Raw genomic sequence first — 24,429 nt, forward strand, 5'->3', positions numbered from 1 at the left:
TAGGACGAGGGGGCGACCGTTTGTTTTGAACGTTGGGACTGACTTTGACTAAGCTTCTCACGGGCAAGGACAGATGAGGCTTGTGCTGATTGGCGGAGTTGGATATTGGATTGGTCAGATTTGTTCCCATTTTTCTCTGCATTTGAATCTTGGACATTTGGTCCAGCTCATCTTCTTGGCTGGGGTGTAGTTGAGGTCGCTTGGGGGAATGGTTTGGTCTTTGGTGGAGAAAACTAGATCCGGCTAGGCCTGTACTTGGCAAGGGTCACACAACAACCACAGCTCCCCCGGTACCCCGGGCCAAGCCCAATAGAGAGCCTAAACAAGCTTTAGGCCGTTACGGCGCGTTACTGGCCGTTACGTTAAAACCGGCCTGGAGAAAAACATCAAGTACACAAGTTTATACGTTACGGCGAGCGCCCATACTTAATCGTTACTGAGTAGCGTAACAACTGGCAAAGTAACAGAGAATAGTTACGTTACAGATTATGCCCCAGTAACATAACTTCCCAGTGTTGCCTGTGATAGGGGTGAGCCCCTTCACACCCCAGATCCAGCCCAACTTGTCACACCGGTTGGCACCGAGAGGACCGGTCTTGGCTCCTCGAAGACCCGCACAAAACAGTCGGCTGGTCTGTGCACTCCCCTCAACCACCGGTGTGCCGGTCATCAAGGAGAATAACCCCCCTCAACGCCCAGGCGCACAGACCGGTCAGCAAGGGGAGTTGCTACTCCCATTGATCCCCGGCACAGACCAGTCATTGAAAGCAGTACCACCTCCTCTTGGTGACTGATAAACCGGGTATTGAGAGGAGGTGGACTCCCTCAATTCCCGGGACAGATTGCTCATTGAGGGGAGTAGCAACTCCCCTCAAGGACTAGCACCAACCAATCATTGAGGGGAGTAGCAAATTGCCTTGATGACTGCTACTCCCCTCAATGACCAACACCAATCAATCATCAAGGGGAGTTGAAACTCCCCTTGATGTCTGGTCTCTGTCAGTCATCAAAGTGAATAGCGACTCCCCTTCATGATCTGTCTGGTTTGGTTATCAAGAGGAGTTGCTACTCCCCTTGATGAGACCAGTCATTGAGGGGAGTATCAACTCCCCTCGATAATTGGTTGGTGTTGGTCATTGAGGGGAGTTGCTACTGCCCTTGATTACCGGTTTGAAGGGAGTTGCTACTCCCCTTGCTGACTGGTCTGGGTTGGTCATTGAGATGAGTTGCTACTCCCCTCAATGATCAGTAGCAACGGTGAAACAGATACTATACAATACAGTATCTTCAGATACTTGGGTATTGTATCTGTTGAAAAATACAAAATTGTAAATACAAATGTATTGTATCTGCCTGAAAATACAATACCATAGTATTGTATCAATAAATTATTAAAACTTGATTTTCTTGTTTTTTGCCACTGTGGACTGTATACAGAAAAACTATCAAGAAACATAAAAATACAGTATCTTGTATTGGGCTGTATTTGCAACAAGATACCAAAGTTTGAATACATTTGTATAGTATTGGTCTTTGAATAAAATACAGATACATAGTATTGGGTGCAAAACAGATACAAATACAGGCAGATACAGATACATGTATTGTATTTGTTTCACCGTTGGCGGTAGGTACCGGCAACCAAGGAGAGTCAACCTTCTCTTGATGCCCGGTATGTGCCAGTCACCAAGGGGAGGTGGGAGTAGCAACTCCCCAACAATTGGTCTGCGCCGGACATTGATCAAAGTCCACCTGCTCTCAATGACCGCCTCAAGCAGTGTGTTTGGGGTGCGCCCCTCATGTACACCATCTCTGTTGGGGTAAATTGGATTGCACCCCAATATCTTAAGCTCTTCTGGAGTTTTGATGCAAGCACCCCAATGTTTTTGGGGTGGCCAGGTGGGTACCCCTTGAAGATTGGGGTGTGATTAAGAATACCCCAATTTTGTTGGTGTACCCAGTAGTGTACCCCTTTTTGTTGGTGTACATGAAGTAAAAACTTGGGGTGCATTTAGCATTCCCCAAATGATGTCAGTTACCAACCAAAATCATTTTGAAGAACTTCATCTGTGGTGTACACAGTTAGTCCTGCCCAAATGATGTGATACACTCAATACAAAATGTATCACATTGAATCAGTGCATCGGCCAAATTTGGTGATAAATCCAATAAATATTAGTATTGCATTGGTTTTAAGATGTGATGCGGGTGATTCACTACTAGTGCATTGGGTTAATTGTTGTGATTCTAATGCCATGCATTGGTTTAGTGATGCAATACAGTGGTTTGGTGGGAGTGTGCATTGCCTCAGCAATGTGATACCAATAAATCAGCGATACTGCATCGTATCGCATCTGTTTCACTGTTGACTCCACGCATACAGTACAATGCTCATCGGCAAACACAACTCAAACAAAATTTGTTTCCGCCTTTAATAAATAAATAAATAAATTCAGGGGGTTGAGAAATTGACTCCCATGAATTAAAAAATCGACTCCCAAATGGGGTTTACGTCGCGCAGACTGCTACGCGATGTCTCCCCCGGGTCCTCATGACCGCATTTTGACCCGGGGGGGTTTTGGGAGTCAGAATTGTAATTCCGCAATCCCAAACGGGAGTCGGGATTTTAATTTTACAATAAATCCCCAAAAATAGGGAAATATTTATCTCCTCACTGGAGCACCCAAACGCTCCAAAAATTTTACAGAAATCTAGATACGCTGTCTAGAAAATATGTTTAGATTTACAGCAGTATAAACAATCAGGAAGGCCTTGGGGAACAGGGGGGTTAATTTGGCGGATTTCCTACTAAGGAAATCCCGCAAAACCTTATCTAAGGTGCCCCAAATGGCCCCAAATTTTTTCTGCCATAAGAATACACTCTTTAAAACTTATTTTGAGCAACACTGGGTCGCTACGCTATGCTACGCTATTTCAGCGCTACGCGTTAGCGTAGCGGCAAAAAGCGCCCATCTATTTTGCATAGCGTTAGCGCGCTGTTAGCGCCGCTACGCTGCGCTAATTTTCAGCGGCGCTAACAGCGCGCCAATTCTTTGTTAGCGTTAGCGCGCCGCTACAGTCGCTACGCTACGCTGCGCTGCGCTACAGCGCTTTTAGCGGAAAAAAAGCCCTTTTTTCCCGCTAAAGGTGCTGTAGCGCAGCGTAGCGCGCGCTCTTTTGCGCCCTGCATGCGTAGCGTTAGCGCAATTGCGCCCATCTGCGCTAACGCTACGCTATCCGCTAAAATAGCTGCGCACCGCGTGCGCGTAGCGTTAGCGCATATGCGTGCAATTGCGCTAACGCTACGCTAAAAAATAGCGCATTCGCGCTGCGCTACGCTACGCTAACTGCTATGGTTAGCGTAGCAACCCAGTGTTGTGTTGAGCTTCACGGCATTAGCACACCTCAGGGACACCTTGTGTAGCCGGGGGCTGATTTGGCGGATTTCCTACCAAGGAAATCCCGCGAAACCTTATCTACGGTGCTCCAAATGGCCCCAATTTTTTTCTGCTATAAGAATACACTCTTCAAAACATATTTTGAGCTTCACGGCATTAGCACACCTCAGGGACACCTTGTGTAGCCGGGGGCTGATTTGGCGGATTTCCTACTAAGGAAATCCCGCAAAACCTCATCTAAGGTGCTCCAAATGGCCCCAAATTTTTTCTGCCATATGAATAAACTCTCTAGAAAATACTTTGAGCCCCAAGGAGGTATTACCCATCAGGAACGCCTTCTATAAGCAGGGGGCTAATTTGATTTCCTACTAAGGAACTGCACCAAATTCTTATCCACAGGGCTTTGTAGAAGGTGTTCCTGATGCTTAATGCCTCCTTGGTGTTAAAAATATTTTCTAGAGAGGGTATTCATTAGTAGGAAATCCGCCAAATTAACCCCCCTGTTCCCCAAGGCCTTCCTGATTGTTTATACTGCTGTAAATCTAAACATATTTTCTAGACAGTGTATCTAGATTTCTGCAAAAATTTTGGAGCGTTTGGGTGCTCCAGTGAGGAGATATAAATATTTCTCTATTTTCTGGGATTTTTCGTAAAATTAAAATCCCAACTCACGTTTGGCATTGCGGAATTACAATTCCGACTCCCAAAACGCCCTCAGGTCAAAATGCGGTCAGGAGGACCCGGGGAAGACGTCCCGAAGTGGTCCGCGCGACGTAAACTGCGTTTGGGTGTTGGTTTTGTAATTTAAGGGAGTTGATTTCTCAACCCCCTAAATTCATGATCGAATCACATGTCATCGTATTCTAATGTATTCTATTAATTCAACACTCCAATATCACAAAACTATTAACGCCCATGCGAGAATTGCATCCTGTGTAGCAAAACCGAGTCGAGTGAGCAAGAAAGCAACAATCAACATATCAAAGTACCAATGCCCCTTACCATGGTATCGACGAATCCTTCCCGCGATGTCCGTACGGCTTCGGTGGCCTCTGCCAAGTCACATATTCTTCGATCTGCGCATGTGACTTGACCGGCAACACAACACCCAATTCCCACTGAGGAAGAAAATAACCACCCGCACTGGTTGATCAATTACATGTCTAATCAATTCCAAAAAAAAAAAACCTGCTTACGTTGCTGATCTCCAGTAAAGTAGATTCACGTGAGCCTGTTTTTTTCGAGGTGAACTTGCCCCAAGCGGCCGGAGTACTGGTGGTTATGAAGCACTAATTAGCTTAGACTAGAACATGTTCAGCGGGTAGTGAATCAAGATCCAACCTACAAATTATGGGAGCCAATGTACAAGAAGCCAATGTGGTCCTTATTAATTTGCTCATCTCCCCTATCAGGCTTGCCAGTACTGGTATTAACTGTTGAGCTAGTCGACTCGCTTGAGGAATCAGAGGTGAAGAGGCCCAAGATCATCTGCGATCATCAAAGTCCGAGAAACATTGGGTGAGATGACGATATTTTTGGCTGGAAGATTGGCCAATCATTGGCGTCACCTTGACATGCATCAAGACCCCAGCACGTTTAGACATGGTATCCGCAAAGATATGCTTCGGAAAATTAGCTTTCTCCCAAGTAGCTTTATTACAGAACAGCGTCCCAGCCCCGGCCTTCCCACTCTTACTGTTCCGGACGGTATGAAGGCTCGGATATAGCACCGAGAACGGGGACGTTGAGCTGTCAGTCTGCAAGTCTGGCTCTGGCAAACCGGCAGTGGGCAGAGAACCAGATGCACAATGGTAAAAGTTATTGAGCCACTTCAAATCGTAACTACCAATCGATGAACCCTGAAAGGAAAATGTTTAAATAAGCAAACTGGCTCGATCAGGGTACCAAGCAAATCCTCATGGCACACCTGGCATTCCAAACTAGCTGTCCGGCCAGTCCCCGGTCCTGACTGGAGTCCAAGAGTTTTCAACTCCTTTGCCAGCCGCATCTGACCGAACGGTGGTGAATTCGCAGAATGGTCACCCTGAACAGAAACCACCAAGCTAAATTTGAACCGAATGAGAAAAAACACAACACATAAGCAGCATGTAGGTATCCCAACCGAAAAACAGCGTGTATAAATCACTTTGCAGCTGCTGTGCGGAAATCATGATCTTCCAGCGGTTTTCGAAACGGGAGAGGGACTCCCATCCGGTCAAGTAAATCATCAAGTGTCTTCCTGAACGGGGGCACTTCATCAGGTCGTCTACTGTTGTAACCGATAGTATTCCCATCGAAGCGTCGGAAATCTTGGATCCATACTGCCTGTAAACATGTGAAATGATAGGTTAGATGTTTGATTGCTGATAAACCATTTGGCCAATTAGTTAACCTACGTTCTCAACAATTTCGTAATCAAATGACACGGCATTCGCCGTCGGAATCGCAACTCGGCAAAAAGTATCGTAGAAAATCTGTCGCGGAGCATATTGGGTTTGATCAGATACAGATCGGAGGCTCGGCATTTATGCAAATCTACTGAGGAAACCATGTGGTCCTGGAGGTTTGGATCTGCGAGTACTAACAATAAAGAATCTAATAATGATGGGAAGAAGAAGCTTATTAGATCAGATGTATTTTGTGAAATCGGAGTATAGGATGCCTCAACTTGATGTGCATACAGCCAGGTCGAGCGTTACCATTAGCAGTTTTAAGCATCGGGGGGTGGCACAAAAACATGTTCGCACGTTCGTTGACTTTGAACGACCCGCACTGAGAGCATGTTATGAAACAGAAATTAATCAGCATAGACCAATGGTACAAATAGTGTGGAGAGGAACAATCTTCTGACGTCTGTGTGGTGTCTGATGACCATGATCCGAGTCCTTGGATTAAATAGCTTGTGGATCCAAGGAAGTTCGAGAACGTAGGAGCTGACCAAGACCATTTTGATCCGATCTTTCTGCATAAATCAGACAAAAAGCATTTCCGCATTCGTCAAGGATGGTATTCGAATTGTGGATAAGAGAAGCGACTTTACCGGTCCAATGATATCTTCTATTCGAAGCGCGTTAGGACAATCAGGATACCAATCGTTGAAGGTAACCTTAATAGTCGAATTCCAATAGTATTGAAAGGTTTCGGATTGAGACACACTGGGCTCTGTCGGGGGCTGTATGCTAGGGGTAATCGCTGGGCTGGCAGGGGAAGAGGGTCCGGAAGGGTTCGAGGCGAGTTCTCGGGCGCGCTGTCGGGCCAGTCGTTCATACTCTAGCTTATAGCGTTCCGACTTGTTTTGGAGCACCGATTGAGCTTTAGACGAGCTGGGCGCGGAAGGGATACTAGAGCTATTCCGAGATGCGATCTTGCTTCGATGTTGATCGGCTAGTTTTCTGGGGTCATCATCCTCATCACTGCTGATTTCGATCACATCCGATCGGGTCCGTTTATGTTTTCTCGTGTTCCCATCCGACTCCCGCGGAGGATCGTTGGCCATGAGCTAGATATCAAGAATTTACGTGAGCTGAGCAACAGAATACAAAAGTTGGATTGTCAGTAGATAGGTACATCTGTATACCCAGATCAGCAAGGGTGTGAGTACTTACAGGCTTGGTGTCTGCTGATGGTACGTTGGGACTCGTTCAGCCTATACTTTGTGCTGGTGAGTCGACTCGGACATGCTCCTCGAGCCGACTTTGATGGTTGGGGTGGGTCTGTGCAGGGGGTGGGTTGCGTAATAGTCGCGTGCTACATAGGGATCCGTGGCACCACCTTGGAGGGGATTGCGACAGTCAGCCGGCCGTTGGTTCCTTCAGGGCAAGTTCAGGCTAAAGCTTGTACGAAATTTCGAGTGGTCAACCGACGAGGAAGAGCCCACTTTAACTACCCTGTGTCAAAGTTGTGCTTAAGTACAGACTCGTGAAGCGTCACCATGTCGATCCTTCAAAAGTTCACAATACCTCACAACTTTTCGGAGTATGGATACATAAATGTGTAAGCAGATTTATGAACTTGAGAGACTTTATGAACGCGGAGGAATCTATACATAGTCTTTAGATGGCTTTTTGACCAAAAGGGTTTAAAATAAACGCGGGGTTTTGCCATCAGATCACAGGATCCAAGATTTCTCATGAGACAGCCGGACTGATTATTTCGGCTAACCATCGATTTAAGATCAATTCAAATTTAGTTTTCCAGAGCATTAATCAGAGTCATTGCAATGATTTAAAAACGCTGACAAGCAATTAGGGGTACAAACAAGTTCTTGAACTACAAACACAACAACAATCTTCGAAAATAAATATTCTATTAACAGATACATACATGTTGGTAAAAATGAAATGCATCAACTCTCGGGGGATGATTGTTTTGGATTGGTGAAGAGTGTCCTAGTTGCTATGTGCTGGAAACACAAGCCAGATTCATGGGCTTAAGCTCCGATAGCCATGCTATTATCGGCGGAGGAGTCTGGTCCAGTAGTTAATTAATCAAAAACAAAAGAGGAACAGCGAATATTATTAGCGCGCCTATCATTCTCATTTGTTTCTGACATCTGGCAGTATATAAGACTCACGCTTTACCGATCGCGGCCCGAAACAGTTCCAAGCAACTTGCAATGTGATCCAATTGGGGTGGCAAGGGTTTCGGATCAACCAAAGGTTCAACTTTAGATCTTCCAAATCCATCGCCTTCGATGATAACCGGATCGTCCCCATCCACATCGGCCGAGTAACGGCGGCATAGCTGTTCATACTGTCGCTTTCTTTTCGTTTCCTCCCACTCGACGATTTCATCTAACTCGTCACTCAACTCGTCTAGGTCCACGGGGAGTACAATCTCAGAAACCAAGATGGGTTGGAGTAAACCTTCGCTGAGAAAAGTCATTGCTTTTGTTAGCCACTGAAAAAACTCTTCTATGATCGTATCGTGCGTGTGAATCTGGTGCAGCCAGCAGTAGAAGTTATTTTGGTGTCGTTTAAGCAGACGGGCCAGAACCCTGATAGATTTTTGCGGATCTTTTTTTTTTTTTTTTTTGCGTATTCAAATATCAGCAGCCTGCTTTTTTCCAAGAAGGCTAAAAAATTCAGATCTGCAAGTAGACTAACCTTGAATTCTACTCCTCAATGCGTTGACAACAGTGATCAATTGCTCGATGAAACTTTGGGCATCATCCAGAGCTTGAACAGCGTTCCCGGTATTGTAAGTTCGTTTTAAAAACTCCAGCATGGGGGATATTAGAACTTCCAGAGCTTCAGCGACACTGTCCTCTGAAAACATCTTCCGAATCTGTTTCGAGTCCCATTCTTGACTAATCAATCTGAGATACAACTTCAGATCTAATATCAAACGGACATGGATGTTTTCTGTCATCGAGCTGGTAATCCGATTTCGGTTCTTTGCCAAGAGAGATTTGAAAGCTTTGGAGGCACTCATCACCCTCTCCAAGTCGTATTTATCCAAGCGGGGCTCCTCAGCACTTCGGACGATTGCCACTACCAGTTCGATGTCAGCCGATTCTGAAACAATTATCGATTACTGCGTGAGCTTTTTTTCGACTTTCCAAGAGAAAAAAGTGTCATACCTGAATACCGCCTGAAAAGGTTCTTAAGATCCTTTGAGGCGTGTACGAACTTGATGATTTTTTCACACATGGTGAGGCTTTGAATTCGCGCCCGACAGGCCTGAATACGTCTTTCGACTTCCACAAAGCTCCCTTCGGTCTCGTTAATAGCGATTTCGATCAAGCGCTGAATCACACTGGGTTTAGATTTCCCTAGGCTTGACTTTTTGTTCAGGAAGACTTCGAGAAGAGCTTTGCACATCAGGTTGGGCTTCTTAATTTTCAAAACGTTTTTGATTAGAGACCAGGGTATAGCAGCGTTGAGACCCAAGAGCTTGCCGAAGAGTATATCTGATTGATTCCCAATTACCAAAAGTTCGTGCAATCCCTCAGCTATATTCATTCGGATCCACTCCAGCGCTTTCTGAAACCTCAAGGGCAACTCTTCGACAGATGAGCCTTGTTTGAGCGCGTTTGAAAGATTTTGGAGACCTTCGCCATCGACGAACTCGTTTTTCATTTCGGACCACCATTCATGTATCGTTTTGGAGCGTTCGGCTGCGCCCTGAGCAACCTGCAGACGCTCATTCCGACGTTCTTCATCAATCATCTCTCTTTGACGGATGTCCAGCAAATCTTTCTCTTCGGGCACTACACTCCCTAGGAGAAGAAAGGCAGCTGTTTCTGGATGATGTCCGACGGCGCGAATGGATAGAGTGTCTCTGAGCCAGCCTCGTAACGCGCGGCGATGGGTATCGGATGAGACCTTTATCTGTCGCAAGGACCCGCGTCGAGAATGGCCTGGATGCTTTGGCTGTTTTGCACTGCCTACTATTTCACGATCGACGGTTACGCGTTCATTTCTGGCGTCGGTAAGGTTTTTCCCCATCCTGTTAGATCCGTTCCAATCCGACCGCGTATCCAAAGAAAATTTGGACTTGTGGTTTCCAACCCCAAAGATTGAAGCCAGCGTAGCTCTTCTTTTGATTTCCTCGTGCGCTATGACAGGTTCTTGACTCACCGGTAAACTGGTGAATGGGTCGACGAAACAGGGGTTTCCGGACAAATTAGGGTTAAGGTCGCTTAGAGGTTGCACCATCCTGCTTTCAGACGATATCTGAGGAACGACCACTTTGCCAAAACCATCTGATCTGTTGCTTAAAACTAACTGATGTTCGTCTTCTTGTAGTAAAGCATCCAATGAGGACAGATCATCTTCCAAGCTAATCTCAGGCGGAGGTACGGCTCGAACATGTGCATTCGGAAAATCTTTCGAAAGGCGACGACAATAATTCTTGAATTGGGATTCTTTTCTCAAGACATATTCGTCCAGGCGAGATGGTCGTCGAACTCTGATCACGAAAGACTTTGGTCAAGGGGTCAGGAACTTCCTGGCTGAATAATTTGCTGTTGATGACGTGTGCTTGAATGGAGAGAAAGTCGGAGTGGCTGCAAACGCTTACATTTTTTCCAATTCCCTGACGGATACCCACCAGATCAACTTCAAAGCCGCCCCAAGAGAGCTTGTGCACCGGTGTGCCTTTCCAGAAAGGTACGGGATCACCCCATGGCCATGGAACCGAGTCTTTTGGCATTTCGAGAAGTTCGAATTGGAACTGAAAGCTTTCAGGCTGGTAGATTTTTTCGTAAGGACTTGATAAACCTTTGACCAAACTCTCTGGGACCGTCACTTTTTGAAAGGGTGTATCGGATACTTGAGGTGAGGCACTTTGGGAAAACTTTAAGGAGAGTGCATCGGGTGACGGTGGCAAATACATCTTGGGTGCATTTTCAGATTTGATCCTCCACGACCTTCTGAATGCCTTTTTCGGATCTTCTGGAGCTCGCACTGTATTGCTGTGTCTGAGGAGGGATAGAGACTTCAAAGTGAACCCCCACTTGCTCGCCCTTTTCAACTCGCTATCAGTATCTATTTCTCCCGTGTGTTTGTTATCGTCTTCATGTCCGTGCTCGCTATTATTCTGTCTTTCCATCTTCATTCGTTCTATTGTTTGACGAACGCTCTTCACTTCTTCTGAAGTTGCCGATGCGGCTGGCACAGATTTTCTGTAATGAAACGAATCCGTCGCTTTTGTTTTTCCGATCGAAGCGTCTAGTTGGTTAAATCCTTTAGACCAGGATGGTGCAAGAGGCGATTCTTGAATGCTACCAAAGACGCTTGGCATGAATGTGGAAATTTCTGTATCCGTAGGGTGCCGATCGTACGTGCTTGTGGATGAGAAGGTTTTTGAAGACGGGGTATTCGAAGGGGTGACGCCGGTTTTTTGCATTTCGTGAGTTAAGAAGCCAACGGAGAAATTTTCCGTGCGATTGAGAGGATGGGCTTCATGTGAGTCGGGCATGGAATTGGAATTCGACGGCGTAACGATCCCAATCGAAGCTCGCTGACTAGGTTGAACACTAATGCCGGAATACCTTTGAGGTTCTTTTTCGAAGTTATGCACGTAGGTTCTGGGCTGTTCACGTTCAGGCGTACCGGGATCGGGTGGATGTGAGACAGCTAGAGGGGTGATATCCTTAAAGTAGTGAGTTTCCGCCCTCCCAGCTTCGTTAGAAGGGTCCGGGGTCTCTTCATTTTGAGGGGGCTGGTTTTTCTCGGGAGACGTGACTTCTGGATCGTCGAGGCTTCTGGGTCGACGGGTACCTTCGGAGGCCAGTTCCCCCGCTCCGCAGGTGACTGGATTTGGAGTTTTGTGGAAGCGGGGAGTTTGGGTGCAAAGCTTGAGACTTGTTGCAACAGATCGTTCAATCAAGCGAGCTATGTGAGAGTCGAAGAGGATGTGGAGGAATCCTGGGCTTCCCAAATCGATGACCGCACTGAGATTACTTTGGTGCAATCTTCTCAAGATGGGTAGCACGCCGGCGGTCCAGTAGACTGCCACCGAGGTATGATTTGCTGGGGCTTGTGGATTGAAGTGGGAGCTATGCGGGACGTTTGGCACGACTGAAACGGTGTCCCGAATGATAGGTAAGGTGAGGAGAAAGTTCTGAATGAGATAGGTCAAGATCGGGAGGTTTTCCGCGGCAACGGTTGTTTCGCCAGATGATGAATCCCAGCTGTAGGAGCTTCTGATTGATGGCAAGCAAGGGTTTTGATCGATTTCAATCAGGTTAGCCAAGCTTGCGTTTGAGGGGGCAATTCCGAAAGAAAGAAATAGGTGACCAACTGATCATCATTCGATCGCACCCGGGAGTGGTGGTTCGATGGCTCTTTGCGAGAAGTGTCGACGCTGCTCGAGTTCAAGTCGGTCAGTTTCCATGCTCTGGCTGCTTCCCATCGGAGTTCCAATCCGACTAGTCGACGGACAAAGTACCAGGCATGCTGGGGCGACTTGAAGATGTCTATGGGGGCCTTCAAGCTGTTCAGGACAACCCCTGATTAGTTCGGTTGGCTTCTTGCAGTCAACGAAGGAGAAGAAGAAGAAGAGAGCTTACTCCTGTTCGGCTGAGCCGATTCCGAACTCGGCTGGGTTTGATTCTATGGCACGTTGAGCTCGATCGGAGCGTTGTTGCTGATCATCCGCCCGACGATGATGAGAGGTGGCTCTGGAGTGAGTGGGAGCTTTCCCCTTTTGCTTGGGGGAGTGCAACGGCGGAGGATGGTTTGCGAGGGTACTTTTCTTTATCCGCAGCGGAGGGACCTCGTTTAGGAAGAGATAGCCGGGCGTTTGAGATTCCTGCCCACGATCAACGAAGCTGGAAGATGTGCTGGGTGCTCTAGATCTTCGCCGAACCAAAGCCGCCCGACTTGGCGGCCTAGAGCCAGCCATTCGCAGATGTGCGTGGGGCGCGTTCGAGGGCAAGTGGCCATCGTCGTCATCGCTGTCTTGCTCGGGTGAGGAAGCATGCCGTGTCTGCTGCTGCCAATCTGATGGCCTAGTGGAGCTCTCCGCGGGTTGGGGGGAGATGACTGAGGTCTCCTGGATGAAGGTGTTGATCTGGCGATCAAGATGCGAGGCGCTGATGAGCATCGCAGCACCGTACTGGCCGTCACTCATGCGTGGGTGGTGGTCTCGAGCTGGGTGGCCATATGGGAGGTATTCGTCCGTTTGCGGACTGGCGTGGCCACCTCGAGGATCGGGCCGGATGAAGGGCTCGGAGCTCGGGAGCTCGGAACGAGACATTGGTCTCTTCCGAATCCCATGAGCTGTTCACCTTGGATGATCTGGGATTGGATGATGTCATTCCCCCGGGGGGGGGGGGGGCTCTTTCCCTTTCCTTTTCCTTTTTCCTTTTCCCTTTTTGTTGTCTTTTGAATTTTTTCCTTTCTTCTTTCCGTTTCTTTCTTTTCCTGTCCCCTCGCCCTTCTCCCCGCTAACCCCAACCCCTCGAAAGAACTGCTCCGAGTCCGGCGCCTCCGATGGACAGCCCAAAGTACCAGCCCATCTACCTCTCGCCCCCCTCCTCACCCCCCATCATCCACCACCACCTCATCCCGCCTCGCAGCCGCAAGTGCAACCTGCTCCTGCTCACCCTCGTCCCCATCGCCATCTGTCTCTCCTCACTCACCTTCATCGCCTTCAAACAGACCCACGCAACCTCGCCCTCTCCCGCACGCATCTCCATCAAGCTCTTCGACCAGCACCAGCGCCTCAAGTCGCAGGCCAAACAGCTCTCCTCAGACCTCCTCAGCTGGCTCGACTCGGTCCCCAACCCTCTCCGCTCCTCAGCCTCGCCCGACTCTGATCCCGACAACCCCCTGCTCACCCCGCCCGACGATCACTCGCCTCACCCAATCCTCCCTCTCCTCCTCAGCGCACGCCAAGCGTGGCAGTCAACCCTCCAATCACAGCCACTCTCGCTCCAGCAGGCCCGGATCGACTACCACCAGAAATTCTATCCACTCCAACCACCACCCGGCTTCGACCAGTGGTTCCAGTTCGCCCGGCTCCACAACTTCACTCTCATCAACCGCTTCGATGGCCTCATGTCCGATCTCCAACCGTTCCGCCAACTATCCCCAGCCGAACTCACCCGTCGCACTCAGGAGCTCGTCAAGATCCCCGGCATCACCCTCGTCAAAATCAACTCTGACTCCACCGTCCAAATCAGCACCCCAAGCGGCCGCTTCGCTGCCGGTCACGCACTCCAACAGATCATCGATCACATCCACGCCCAATCCGACTTCAAACTACCTCCGCTCGAACTGGCCATCAATGAACATTCCGAAGCAAGAGTCTTGCCTCGTCAGACCCGTCCGCTAACAGGCGAAGAATTCCATTATCTCTCTGATCAGGATCGGAAGATCTACGGTCAGTCTACCGCCCCCCCCCTTTTATTACATATTATTACTAAAACTTCCAGAACACATTCACAACCCCCTGACAAAACTCGTATTATTTGTAGACCAGCATGATCCAGAAAAGAAACCCTCGCTAACTGGCTTCAAGCCCCAATGGGGACGAGATGGGAACGTATGGGATGCCTACCGACGAGCATGTCCCGCTGACTCTGCTGCCCGACGTCTGGTCGAGACCATTCGATCTGCCGAGTCTCTCACCGGTGCCGTCGCGGCTGGTGGCGGGCTATCATCGATGAGCTCAACTCAAACACACCTTTCCATGAACCGGCCCACTCGGCTTCGCGCGCTTCATCCAGTCGGTACCGCCCCTCTGCCCTCGCGCAGAGAGTTGACATTCCTGAGTGAACTCGAATCAGCTGCCTCATTCTGCGAGCGACCATCCACTCACCGGCTCCATTCAGCCTTCTTCGCCGACCAACGTTCAATAGAACATCTCTATCCACTCTTCTCACCCTCAAAACCCCAAGGCTTCGCCGATATCCTCATACCATCCTACTATCACTATTCCCCACGCGCCGAATTCGTCTACGAATCTGATTACAAAGCCGGTCGGAACTCGACTCCAGCCGACATGCCATGGAATCAAAAGGCTAACAAGATGTACTGGCATGGTAAACTTACCAGGGGGGCAGACACTCCACCCGGCCACATGAGCAGCTTCCAGAAACAGCGACTAGTCAAGTTGGTCTCAAACGATACCGAATCTACCGCCTCATTGTCCTCGATGGCCCACAAGCAGGGCGAAACCGACCCTTCGTGGCGCTCAGAAACCAGTCGAGTACTGGTCTCCCTCAACGTCACCTCCCAAAACTTACTCTCGGTTTCTGCACCGGCAACGGTCGTCGATCCACTCATGTTGGATATCGCCATGGCCTGTGATCCCAAAGCTGGGGAATGTCATGAACTTCACAAGCAGGGCTACCATATCCAACCACCAGCACCTTTGAGCGAATGTTGGAAGGCTAAAATGACTTTGGATCTCGACGATGCTGGATTCTCTCCTCGGTTCAGTGCGCTGATGGAAAGTCGAAGTGCGGTCGTAAAAATGAGCGTCCATCAAGAGTTTTGGCGAGACTGGGTACAACCTTGGTGCGTATCACGTTCCTCGCTTTCTTTATTTATTCGGAAGACGCAAAACTGATTTCGATTGATTTTCTGGTCGAACCCTCCAGGTATCATTTCATTCCTCTCTCGTCGTCTTATGCGGAGCTGCACAATTTGGTCACCTTTTTCATGGGTATTCCGGATATATTAAAGGAGCAAATGCTCCCGATTAAGAAGGAAATGAAACGTAAGAAGCTTGAGAAGCGATCGGTGATTCCTGATGAGACCCGACAGGACCAGCGACCGGAAGGAGAAGACGAAGGAACCAAGCAGTCCGAGGAGGCCGCGGGAGCCGATGGAGAAGCACTAAGGTCGGAGCAGCAGAAGAATCAGACGGCTCTGCCAGACGGTGCGAACCAAGAGCAGCAGGGGCAGGAGAAGGCAGCCATCGGGCTCGAGGGATTCGATGCGGATGATGAGTTAAGGAAGATTGCTGAGAATGGGCGGGATTGGAAGCTCAGACACTTGCGGCAAGAAGATATGGAGGTGAGCATCTCGTAACCCTATCTAGTAGCTCTTTCGGTGGACTGACATCTCTTTTCTTTCCGCTAGGTTTATCTATTCAGATTATTGATCGAATGGGCAAGAATCTTGGATCCTGATTCATCATCAACAACAGCATCACCATCATCCACAACAACGACCGCGACAACACCCTCAACATGAAGGTTTCTTTTTTTTAACATGGTTACAGTTTTTGTCTTGTATTTTAGCAACCTGTGAAGAGGCATTTCTATATTTGTTTATGTATATCTTAAATCAACCGATTATAGAAGTCCCTTCAACTTCTTTCCAATTTTTCTTTTCGGGTTTCACTTTTTTTCACTCACATCGTTTTTTTTTGTGGTTTTATCTTTCCTCCTCGAAGTTGACAGTGCGTGTCCAGAAGAAAGTGTAGTCCTTATGTTATGTTGTATCTGTGTGCGATACATCGGGGTTTCCTCATTTGTTCCTTCTTGTGCAAGCAATCCTCTTGGTGTTGTGTGCAAGGTGTACCTATTCATGTAAACAGCCTATTTATTTGTCCTTTTTTCTTTCTTGTTTAACTAATCATTAATTTTCCCTTTCCATGTATTAGTAAAGGCCTTCTGTTACACATTCTTTTTGAGACGGTCCAGAGGGTTTTATCACAATATTCATCAACTTCACACATATATATCTCAAGTAGCAGCTCGAATCAACCCACGGAGCGGTTGTGACTATGCCCGTTGTTGGGTTGATGGTGGCCAGCTTGGAGGCCTCCCTCCGGGTGGGCAGTATGTGCCTGTACTGTCTGTGATTTACTGGGCAGGGCATTCAAAGCATCCAAAGGTTTACCGTGGATATTCGAAAGGTGTGGACAGAGTCTTCTTTTTTGTGGGCTGACACCAAATCATGGCCTGCGCTCCGCTATCCCTCCTGGGGGCTTTAACTCCGCCTGCGCTCATCTCACTCTTATCCTGAAGATTTCTGAGTTTTAGATTATGTAACTGCCCCGAGTTCGTCCTGGTCGAAGCTGGTCGAAGCCTTGATGAGGAGGATTTTTTCCAGTCGTGATTCGTAATCATGGGAGCAAATCCTACCTCTTCATCAATGATCTAACTAAAGAAACCTGGCCTCTTTCGACAAGTAACATGCTTGCGCAGGATGCGATGCTAGGCGTCCAACATTACTTCTGGCATGTAAAGGCTTCCCGAGCTCATTCCAATCATGCTCACTCCAGTCACTGACACGTCTAGTCCATAAATATAAACACTAGATCATTGATGCCCTTTTCTGCGCCGGATAACTAGAAACAACATTCCGGTATAAATAAAGAAAAGCGAGCCAAGCAAATCTTTTTGCCATTTTTCTTTTGGTCAGAAGCCGGTCCACTTTCGTAATTCATAATTTTAGATCAAACCCGTCGGGTGCAGCGCTAGGAAACTTGACAGAATTCCCGATTCCCTACGGGGGCGCATAGCTTGGGGTGAGTGGCTGGAAACTGGCTCGTTCGGAGTCCCAGGCTGGAGCCCGAGGAGGGACTTGCGTTAAGTTCAGGCTGGAGTGGCCTTGCCCCGGTAGCCTTGCGCCGACCGTTGCGGGGCTGCCCTCCAGGCTCTTACCAAGAGGCTTGTGTTAGACTCGGTGCGGTAGTAAACACCGACAAACTTTGCACCATCTAAGCCGGTGACCGGAGCGTCAGGGGATATCTAGGTCTAAACACGCGAATGTGAGAGGGCTAGGCCGGCCCGAGGAGGCCTTATGGATTAGGCTCCAGACGAGGTTCATGCTGGCACTTCTTTCCTTTTTCCTCGTCGTCGAGACTCGCTCGAGGCTCTTCGCCGAGACCCGAACACCGGTCCCGGTGAAAATCCGCTATCAGTGGAGACCACAGAAGCTTACAGCTGGGTGATTCAAGAGCAGCACCCGCTGGGCAGGAGTCAGCCCGAAAAGTGTGCAGAAAATTGTAGAACGGAGACGGCTTGGACCCGGCGAGCACGGTTCTCTCCCCGCGCTTTTACAGGAAGCTCAACAGCCGTAAATTAACCCAAGACCCTATAGCGTCATTCATTCATCTCGGCAAGCATCAGCGGTTCCTAGCTGCCGTATTCCCGCACGTTCCTTCGTGGCCTTCGAGAACAAGCACCATGCAGAAACTTTGCCCGCGCAAAAGAATGTCGGATCGGGTTATCCACCTTGATCACAAGAGAAAGCCAATTTTTCGGCAAAAGGTAAATACGTTTGTAGATATCTTTACGCATTTCCATTCGCCATATCCTCAGTCTCTGCTCCTCCTTCAAATCTCAAATATTGCCTTCCAATACTCACGTCCTGAAGCCCTGATCGAAACATCCGCATCATCAAGAGCCACGTCCGATCAGAGAGCGCGTCCACAAATTTCGCGCCAATCCTTGTCATCTCATTCTAGCCCTCAACCATGTCTTACGCGGATCCGTTTAGCGATCCCCACTATCAACATGACTGTGAGTTAAACGCTCCAACTCAGATACATCCCTTATTGTGTTCTCGGAAAACACATGATATATGCTGACATGATCACATTATACCACGTTTGTTTCATGCCACTCTTCGAACAATTTCATTCGAGGAACTAAAGATTATGATGGCACCGCTGCGAACCCCCGTCATGTCGAAGCACCTATCACTAACTATGGGGAGGGAGACTCTGCAGATGATGAATTCCTAGAGAAAGACTATCATCAAGTGGGCCTCAACGGCCAGGAATACCCGCCCGAGCCAGTCTCGGCGACATCATTCGGGTTCCCGGCTCCGCAAGTGTTGACCGATACCTCAGCCGGCGGAAAAGAAGCATCCGCAAGACTCTACCGAACCCAAACTAGCGCTGAGGCGTGGGGCAAAAGGCAAAAGGTCAACCGCAATCGAGCCAAAACTATAAAGGTTAAATTGTCGAAGGGAAATTTTGTCCATGAGTATCCAGTGCCTAGTCAGTTTGATCGCACAGTAGAGGACATGTTCGAGACTAGTTAAGTTGAAAACATTTTGGTCTCAATGTAGCACCGATCAAGCATGCGAACCTCATGGGCGGTCACATCGGTAAAGATAATGAGTCAGTTACCGAAATCATTCCAGCTGACTCCTTTTATGTATTTTGAAGTTTAACTTGACCTGACTGACGCCTTTGAGTTAGGTTTACTCACATGAGATACACAGCCGTCACATGTGATCCGGACGACTTTACTCGTGAAGCAGGATGGTCTCTCCGACCTCAAAAGTACGGGCGAGACATTGAATTACTTGTGGCAATTGTAGGCGGCATTCCTCTTCGTTTTCTTGTGTTTCAAACAATGCTGGCAGGCTAAATCCTTCGTTATTATTTCTCTTCACCACAGACCTACTACAATGAAGATAAGGTATTAGTAGCCCGCACCCTTCATGGAGTGATGTTGAATCTCAAGGAAATATGCAAGGCCCATTGGAGCGAATTTAAGAAAATGGCGGAGAAGTAAGTATGGAACGAAAAAAAAAACACATGATACGCTGAAAAGAAAGTTATTACTCCAACCAGACTGATTTGACTTTATTATTTCTTAATTTGATCGAATGCGCAGAGGAGCGCCTGAGACTGGTGCCGGGGCCGCTTGGAAGAAGATCGCCGTTGTTCTAGTGTTTGATGGGATCGAACCAGCCGATAAAGCAACGTTGGACCTGTTGGCAACTTTAGGAGTTTACCAAGACGGAGTGATGAAAAAGGAGGTTGATGGAAAGGAAACTCAAGCTCATGTGTTCGAGGTTGGTGCTCGAGTTTCAGAGAAATGACTTTGAGAGATGCTCCACTCGGTGTCTAACACACATGTCTTTCCCGGGCAGTATACCACGATGCTATCGGTGACCCCTAAATTGGAGCTCATAAGCCCGCAGGAAAATGATGCGGATAATTTGGTTCCAGTTCAGATGACGTTCGTCTTGAAACAAAAGGTAATTTTAGATGGTCACTTGCTTCATTGAGACCTGGCATTGACTGATTTGGTGGCTCGTACTTCTTCCTCCAGAATGCCAAGAAGATTAATTCACATCGATGGCTTTTCAATGCGATTTGCCCTCATCTCGAACCTGAAGTTTGCATCTTACTCGACGCTGGAACTAAGCCTGGGCCAAGGTCACTTTACTATTTATGGGAGGCCTTCTTTCACAATCCCAATTTAGGTGGCGCCTGCGGAGAGATCCATGCGATGTGTGAGTCTCCATCTAAGGTAAGATAAAATAAGCTGTTTGGTTTTCTGATTGATCCCTTCAAATAGTATCGGGGGGTAAAAAGCTTTTGAATCCGTTGGTGGCAGCCCAAAATTTCGAATACAAGGTGAGATAGGTTTACGACGTGACTGAGCCATATGCTTCATGTACAGGTTGTTAATGTACCGTTTCCACTTTTGGTATGTAGATGTCCAGTGAGCAATGCAACACACGCCGTCTCCCGTGACCAGAAAGGCGTCAAACAACGTCAAACTAACGGACCGCAATGAGAAACAGACATTCTAGATAAGCCGCTCGAATCATCGTTTGGGTATGTCTCAGTACTTCCCGGTGCTTTCTCTGCCTATCGTACACGAGCAATTCGCGGGAGGCCGCTCCAGCAATATTTTCATGGTATTTCTTTCCTCATCCCATCTGTTTCTTCGTTGCGCAATGTTGATTTTGTTCTTGGTATATGACAGGTGATCATTCCTTGGCCGCAAAACTTGGAGACAAAGGTGTTCAAGTAAGCACTTCTGTTTTCAATGAAATTGATTTCGGGCTAATTAAAATAATCGGGATTTACACAGGGAATGGGAATTTTCAAAAAAGTAAGTCATTGCATTAACCTAACCCCGTTTTTCAAACTCGGTATTCTGACAGACGTCTTTTCCGCACTCCAGAACATGTTTTTAGCCGAAGACCGAATCTTGTGCTTCGAATTAGTAGCCAAAGCCAAAGATAAGTGGGTCCTGGGTTATGTCAAGCCGGCTAAAGGAGAAACAGATGTCCCAGAGTCAGCCGCGGAGCTTATTGGGCAACGGAGACGATGGCTCAACGGTATGCGTCGAGATTAAGGGATTGATCATCCAGTCAAATGGCTAATGTGCTTTTCCTTTTGGTTTTGAAGGATCATTCGCTGCTGGTGTTTACGCTTTGGCTCATTTCCCTAGGATGTATAAAACCTGGCACAACCCTATTCGCTTGCTTTTCCTACACGTCCAAGCTATCTACACAACAGTCGGGTACGCCCCCTCCCCAACGAAACGAAGCCCAAACCAAGCGGAAGCTGATGTTCAACTGATAATTTAGGCTTATCATGAGTTGGTTTTCTCTGGCGAATTGGTATGTTACCTTCGCAGCAATTATTGATCTGGGTAAGTCCTCGCTGGTTTATCAGAGCTCATAACTTGGAAGAAATTTATTTACTTGAATCTCTTCTTTTTTTCTCGACAGTTCATCAATTCTGGCGAGATCCAGTAAGTAGCATCTACGTCATTAGTCTGTGAAACAAAAACCGTTTTGTATGTCAGGATTTTGACGTTGGATTAATTTTCATGATTAAATTTAACATAGTACGCTGCTGGGTAAGTTTTTAGAGCCATTCTGATTTAAATAATTCATACTGCCAGGTCAACTGATTTTTTCTCTAATTCCAGAGGATTCCAAGCCAACCGCAATACCACCGATCCTTTCAAAACCCCTGGTGGCACATCCGCTGAGAAAATCGCATGGGTAACTATGGAATGTTGGTGAGTAGATCATGATGTGCGCAAAGCTTGCCTGAAAAACCATTGCTCAACGTGTTTCCCGAATTTTCAGGTCTGGTACCATACTCGACAATACGGCTCATTTCAATAACCCTGACTCGGTAGCAGATAAATACGACTGGCTAGGTCAACTGAATTACGCACTGAAACTTGTTTATGTGTGTCTTCTTAATTATCTCGAATTCATCCAAAATTTTCGCTGATTCAGTTATTACCTTAAATCGCCCCAGCTGGCTTTGGTATCCCTTCAAATCATTTTGGCACTAGGCAATCGTCCGAAAGGAGAGAAAAAAGTAAGTCTTTCCTCTTCTGAAGTTTAGAAGCTTTCACCTCGCTAATAAAATGAATGACGAAAGGCGTATTTAATCAGCTTATGCATGTGAGTAAATGTCTTCGCATCCCAAAAAACCCCCTAGTCGACTTACCAACGCATCGCTGGTTTCTTCAGTTTCGCATCGTTTGCTATTTACTTGTTAACGATGACATTAGTGAGCATGAAAACTCAGTTTCTCCAGCCTTCCGTTCCCTAAATACGTTTAGATAATTGAAACATGCTTCCTTTCCAGTTTTTAACGGTCAAAGCTTTCTGTCCGATTAATATTCAACTCGATGAGGCAGAAGCTTCAGGGAGTAATCAAGCTTCTGTTTTTATGAGCACCAGTTATGGTAAACAAGCTCTTTTTATCCTGCCAACAAACACGTTTTCTGACTATGCTTGCCGTACCCTCTAGGTCCTATTTTTGCTGGTCTGGCAGGCACGTTTGGTATTTACATCGTTGTAAGTCTGGTTTCCATTCCTCTTTAGATACATGAAGCTGCCTGTTGACTTGCTCCCACCCTACCGTTGCTTCAGTCATCAATCTTGTACATGGAGTACGTCTACAATTATAATTATAATTCTTTCAATGCTACGGGTTACAATCTGACTGCCGTGTAAATAGCCCTTGGCATCTATTGCACTCCATGATTCCGTACTTGTTTATTGCAGTTTCCTTTACGAATATTCTCAATGTATGTAAACAATCTTGCTTTCACATTTCTTCCGTCTGATACGAGGAAAAGCTAATTTTTGGGAACAGGTTTATGCCTTTTGCAATTTGCACGACGTTTCATGTGAGCAGCACACCTTGCCTGCTTATGACGCAATGCCAATCTGAAGCAGCATTGTGTTTGAACATATAGGGGGTACCAAAGGATCCGATAAAGCCGAATCCCTTCCCTCGGTCTCCAGTACCACCACTGCTAAAGATGACGGTGGGCGAGTGGTAGAAGACATACGTAGAGTAAGGCCCTTTTCGCCATTTCGATTACCACCCAAGCCTAATCAATAATTATTCATACATAATTCAGGATCAATCAGAGCTGGATGCGGATTTCAAAGAGACCGTGGCGCGTGCGATGCAACCTTTAACATCAGTAGAGGCTGTGGAAAAGCCCACGGCAGACGACCTTGACAAGACGTTTCGGACTCGCTTTATTGCTATTTGGCTGTTAGGAAATGCCGGTATAATTATTGGAATCATGCAAAGTAGCATCGATTTTCGGACGTGAGGCTTTTTCCGCTCATCTTATCTCTCTATTCTTTTTATTTGACCCAAGTGTTGTTTTCTTCTCTGTAAATTGTTAGTAAATATTTTCAGGCGCTGTTATGGATAACCTTTGGGCTATCCTTGGTTCGGTTTTTGGGCTTTGGCTGGTATTTAGTTAGTAGTCTTCTTTACCTCAACTTCATTTGTGTGGTCTGGTCGCTGAGTCTCTCGCTTTTTCGTACTTCTTATTCCAACAGACCGGTGCAGGCATATTCAGAGTGGCCCGTTTGTGTGCCCGCCGCCGCTGAACACTAAGTACTATAAGTGATTAGTACGGCATAACTCCTCAATATCCCCCCTTTATTTTGGGTACCAGAATCACTTGTAGCTCTCAACGAAGATCAGTCAACTAGGTCTTGGTTTTTGAAATTAGAATAGACTGTCCGTGAAGTGGACTGCAACAAATACATGCCGCAGAAATGTATTTGTTGTGTGTTGTATTTGTTGTGTGTAAAGTTTTTCTGGATGTGTTTCTCATGACTATGCATTGAAATTATTATTTTTCAATTTCAATATGTGCTTTGGTCTGATTTATATGTTAGGGGGTTTAATATATGGTGCTGGTACTGTTTCAGGACCCCAATTCAAGAAATCAGCACTCCTGCAACAGAAGCTGCAGACTGGAACCTAAATTTACCCAAAAAACATGCAATACTAAATGGAAAGTTATTGGTGCAGGAACTTTGTTTTCCTGCTTTAGTTTTCCTGAACTAGGACCTGCATCATGTTTAAAACCCCCTATTGATCTAATTTATATTTGTGTCAGATGATAAATTTTTAAAATCAACCTCACACAACACAAGTGCCTGCACCCTTTGTGGGAGTGACTTAGCACATAAGTCTCTCCTTTGGGGTCCCTGCGGGATTATGCCCCCCCAATAAATAGTTAAATCTCATTCTTATTCTGTAATTTTTTTTAAATGTTCAGACTTGATAATTGACTTGACGTTGCACACTGGAGGACCTCCTGTAAATCTGAAAATTCAATTCTGAGCCAACAAATTTCAGATTTTGTAGGGAAATCTAGGTCCCTGAAGCTTCCAGAAGTGATCCAGATTTCTAAATTTCAAATTTCCCTGCAAAATATGGAATTCCATATTTATTCAAAGCTGACAGGAAGTGCTCCAGTACTATGCATATGCAACTAAGACAATATAGTGCACACATCAATTAAACACAGGCACCAGTTGAAAATCCCCAAAGGCCCAAAGGCCCTATGGATGACCCTTCA

General features: G+C 47.0%; 4 protein-coding genes across 4 annotated transcripts; 2 read left to right on the forward strand and 2 right to left on the reverse strand.

Moving 5' to 3' along the window:
• Nucleotides 1-4,304: 4,304 nt before the first annotated feature.
• PtA15_10A1 (uncharacterized protein) lies at nt 4,305-6,894 on the reverse strand (the record flags this gene model as incomplete). Its single annotated transcript, XM_053160353.1, has 12 exons — nt 4,305-4,329; nt 4,401-4,516; nt 4,595-4,670; nt 4,744-4,886; nt 4,967-5,257; nt 5,326-5,461; nt 5,545-5,723; nt 5,795-5,872; nt 5,984-5,993; nt 6,067-6,170; nt 6,250-6,360; nt 6,439-6,894. 12 exons carry the CDS (start codon nt 6,892-6,894, stop codon nt 4,305-4,307), a joined length of 1,725 nt encoding a protein of 574 aa, XP_053024137.1.
• Nucleotides 6,895-7,849: 955 nt separating this feature from the next.
• On the reverse strand, nt 7,850-13,103 carry PtA15_10A2 (uncharacterized protein; the record flags this gene model as incomplete). Its single annotated transcript, XM_053160462.1, has 7 exons — nt 7,850-7,865; nt 7,972-8,263; nt 8,504-8,914; nt 8,980-10,324; nt 10,422-12,048; nt 12,147-12,338; nt 12,415-13,103. 7 exons carry the CDS (start codon nt 13,101-13,103, stop codon nt 7,850-7,852), a joined length of 4,572 nt encoding a protein of 1,523 aa, XP_053024138.1.
• Nucleotides 13,104-13,339: 236 nt separating this feature from the next.
• On the forward strand, nt 13,340-16,051 carry PtA15_10A3 (uncharacterized protein; the record flags this gene model as incomplete). Its single annotated transcript, XM_053160571.1, has 4 exons — nt 13,340-14,231; nt 14,326-15,370; nt 15,454-15,871; nt 15,938-16,051. The coding sequence occupies 4 exons, from the start codon at nt 13,340-13,342 to the stop codon at nt 16,049-16,051; spliced, it is 2,469 nt and encodes an 822-aa protein (XP_053024139.1).
• Nucleotides 16,052-18,284: 2,233 nt separating this feature from the next.
• Nucleotides 18,285-23,446, forward strand: PtA15_10A4 (uncharacterized protein; the record flags this gene model as incomplete). The annotated part of the gene is made up of 32 exons (XM_053160682.1): nt 18,285-18,330; nt 18,465-18,812; nt 18,884-18,935; nt 19,017-19,134; nt 19,219-19,331; nt 19,438-19,618; nt 19,697-19,804; nt 19,879-20,062; nt 20,128-20,186; nt 20,268-20,274; nt 20,357-20,473; nt 20,542-20,585; nt 20,650-20,670; nt 20,743-20,899; nt 20,970-21,084; nt 21,152-21,216; nt 21,296-21,318; nt 21,416-21,426; nt 21,499-21,591; nt 21,662-21,767; nt 21,840-21,902; nt 21,966-21,988; nt 22,058-22,097; nt 22,176-22,275; nt 22,341-22,387; nt 22,463-22,482; nt 22,551-22,620; nt 22,689-22,722; nt 22,792-22,892; nt 22,960-23,156; nt 23,237-23,312; nt 23,396-23,446. The coding sequence occupies 32 exons, from the start codon at nt 18,285-18,287 to the stop codon at nt 23,444-23,446; spliced, it is 2,790 nt and encodes a 929-aa protein (XP_053024140.1).
• Nucleotides 23,447-24,429: the final 983 nt, after the last annotated feature.

The sequence above is a fragment of the Puccinia triticina genome, chromosome 10A, assembly GCF_026914185.1.
Source record: "Puccinia triticina chromosome 10A, complete sequence".
NCBI lineage: Eukaryota > Fungi > Basidiomycota > Pucciniomycetes > Pucciniales > Pucciniaceae > Puccinia > Puccinia triticina.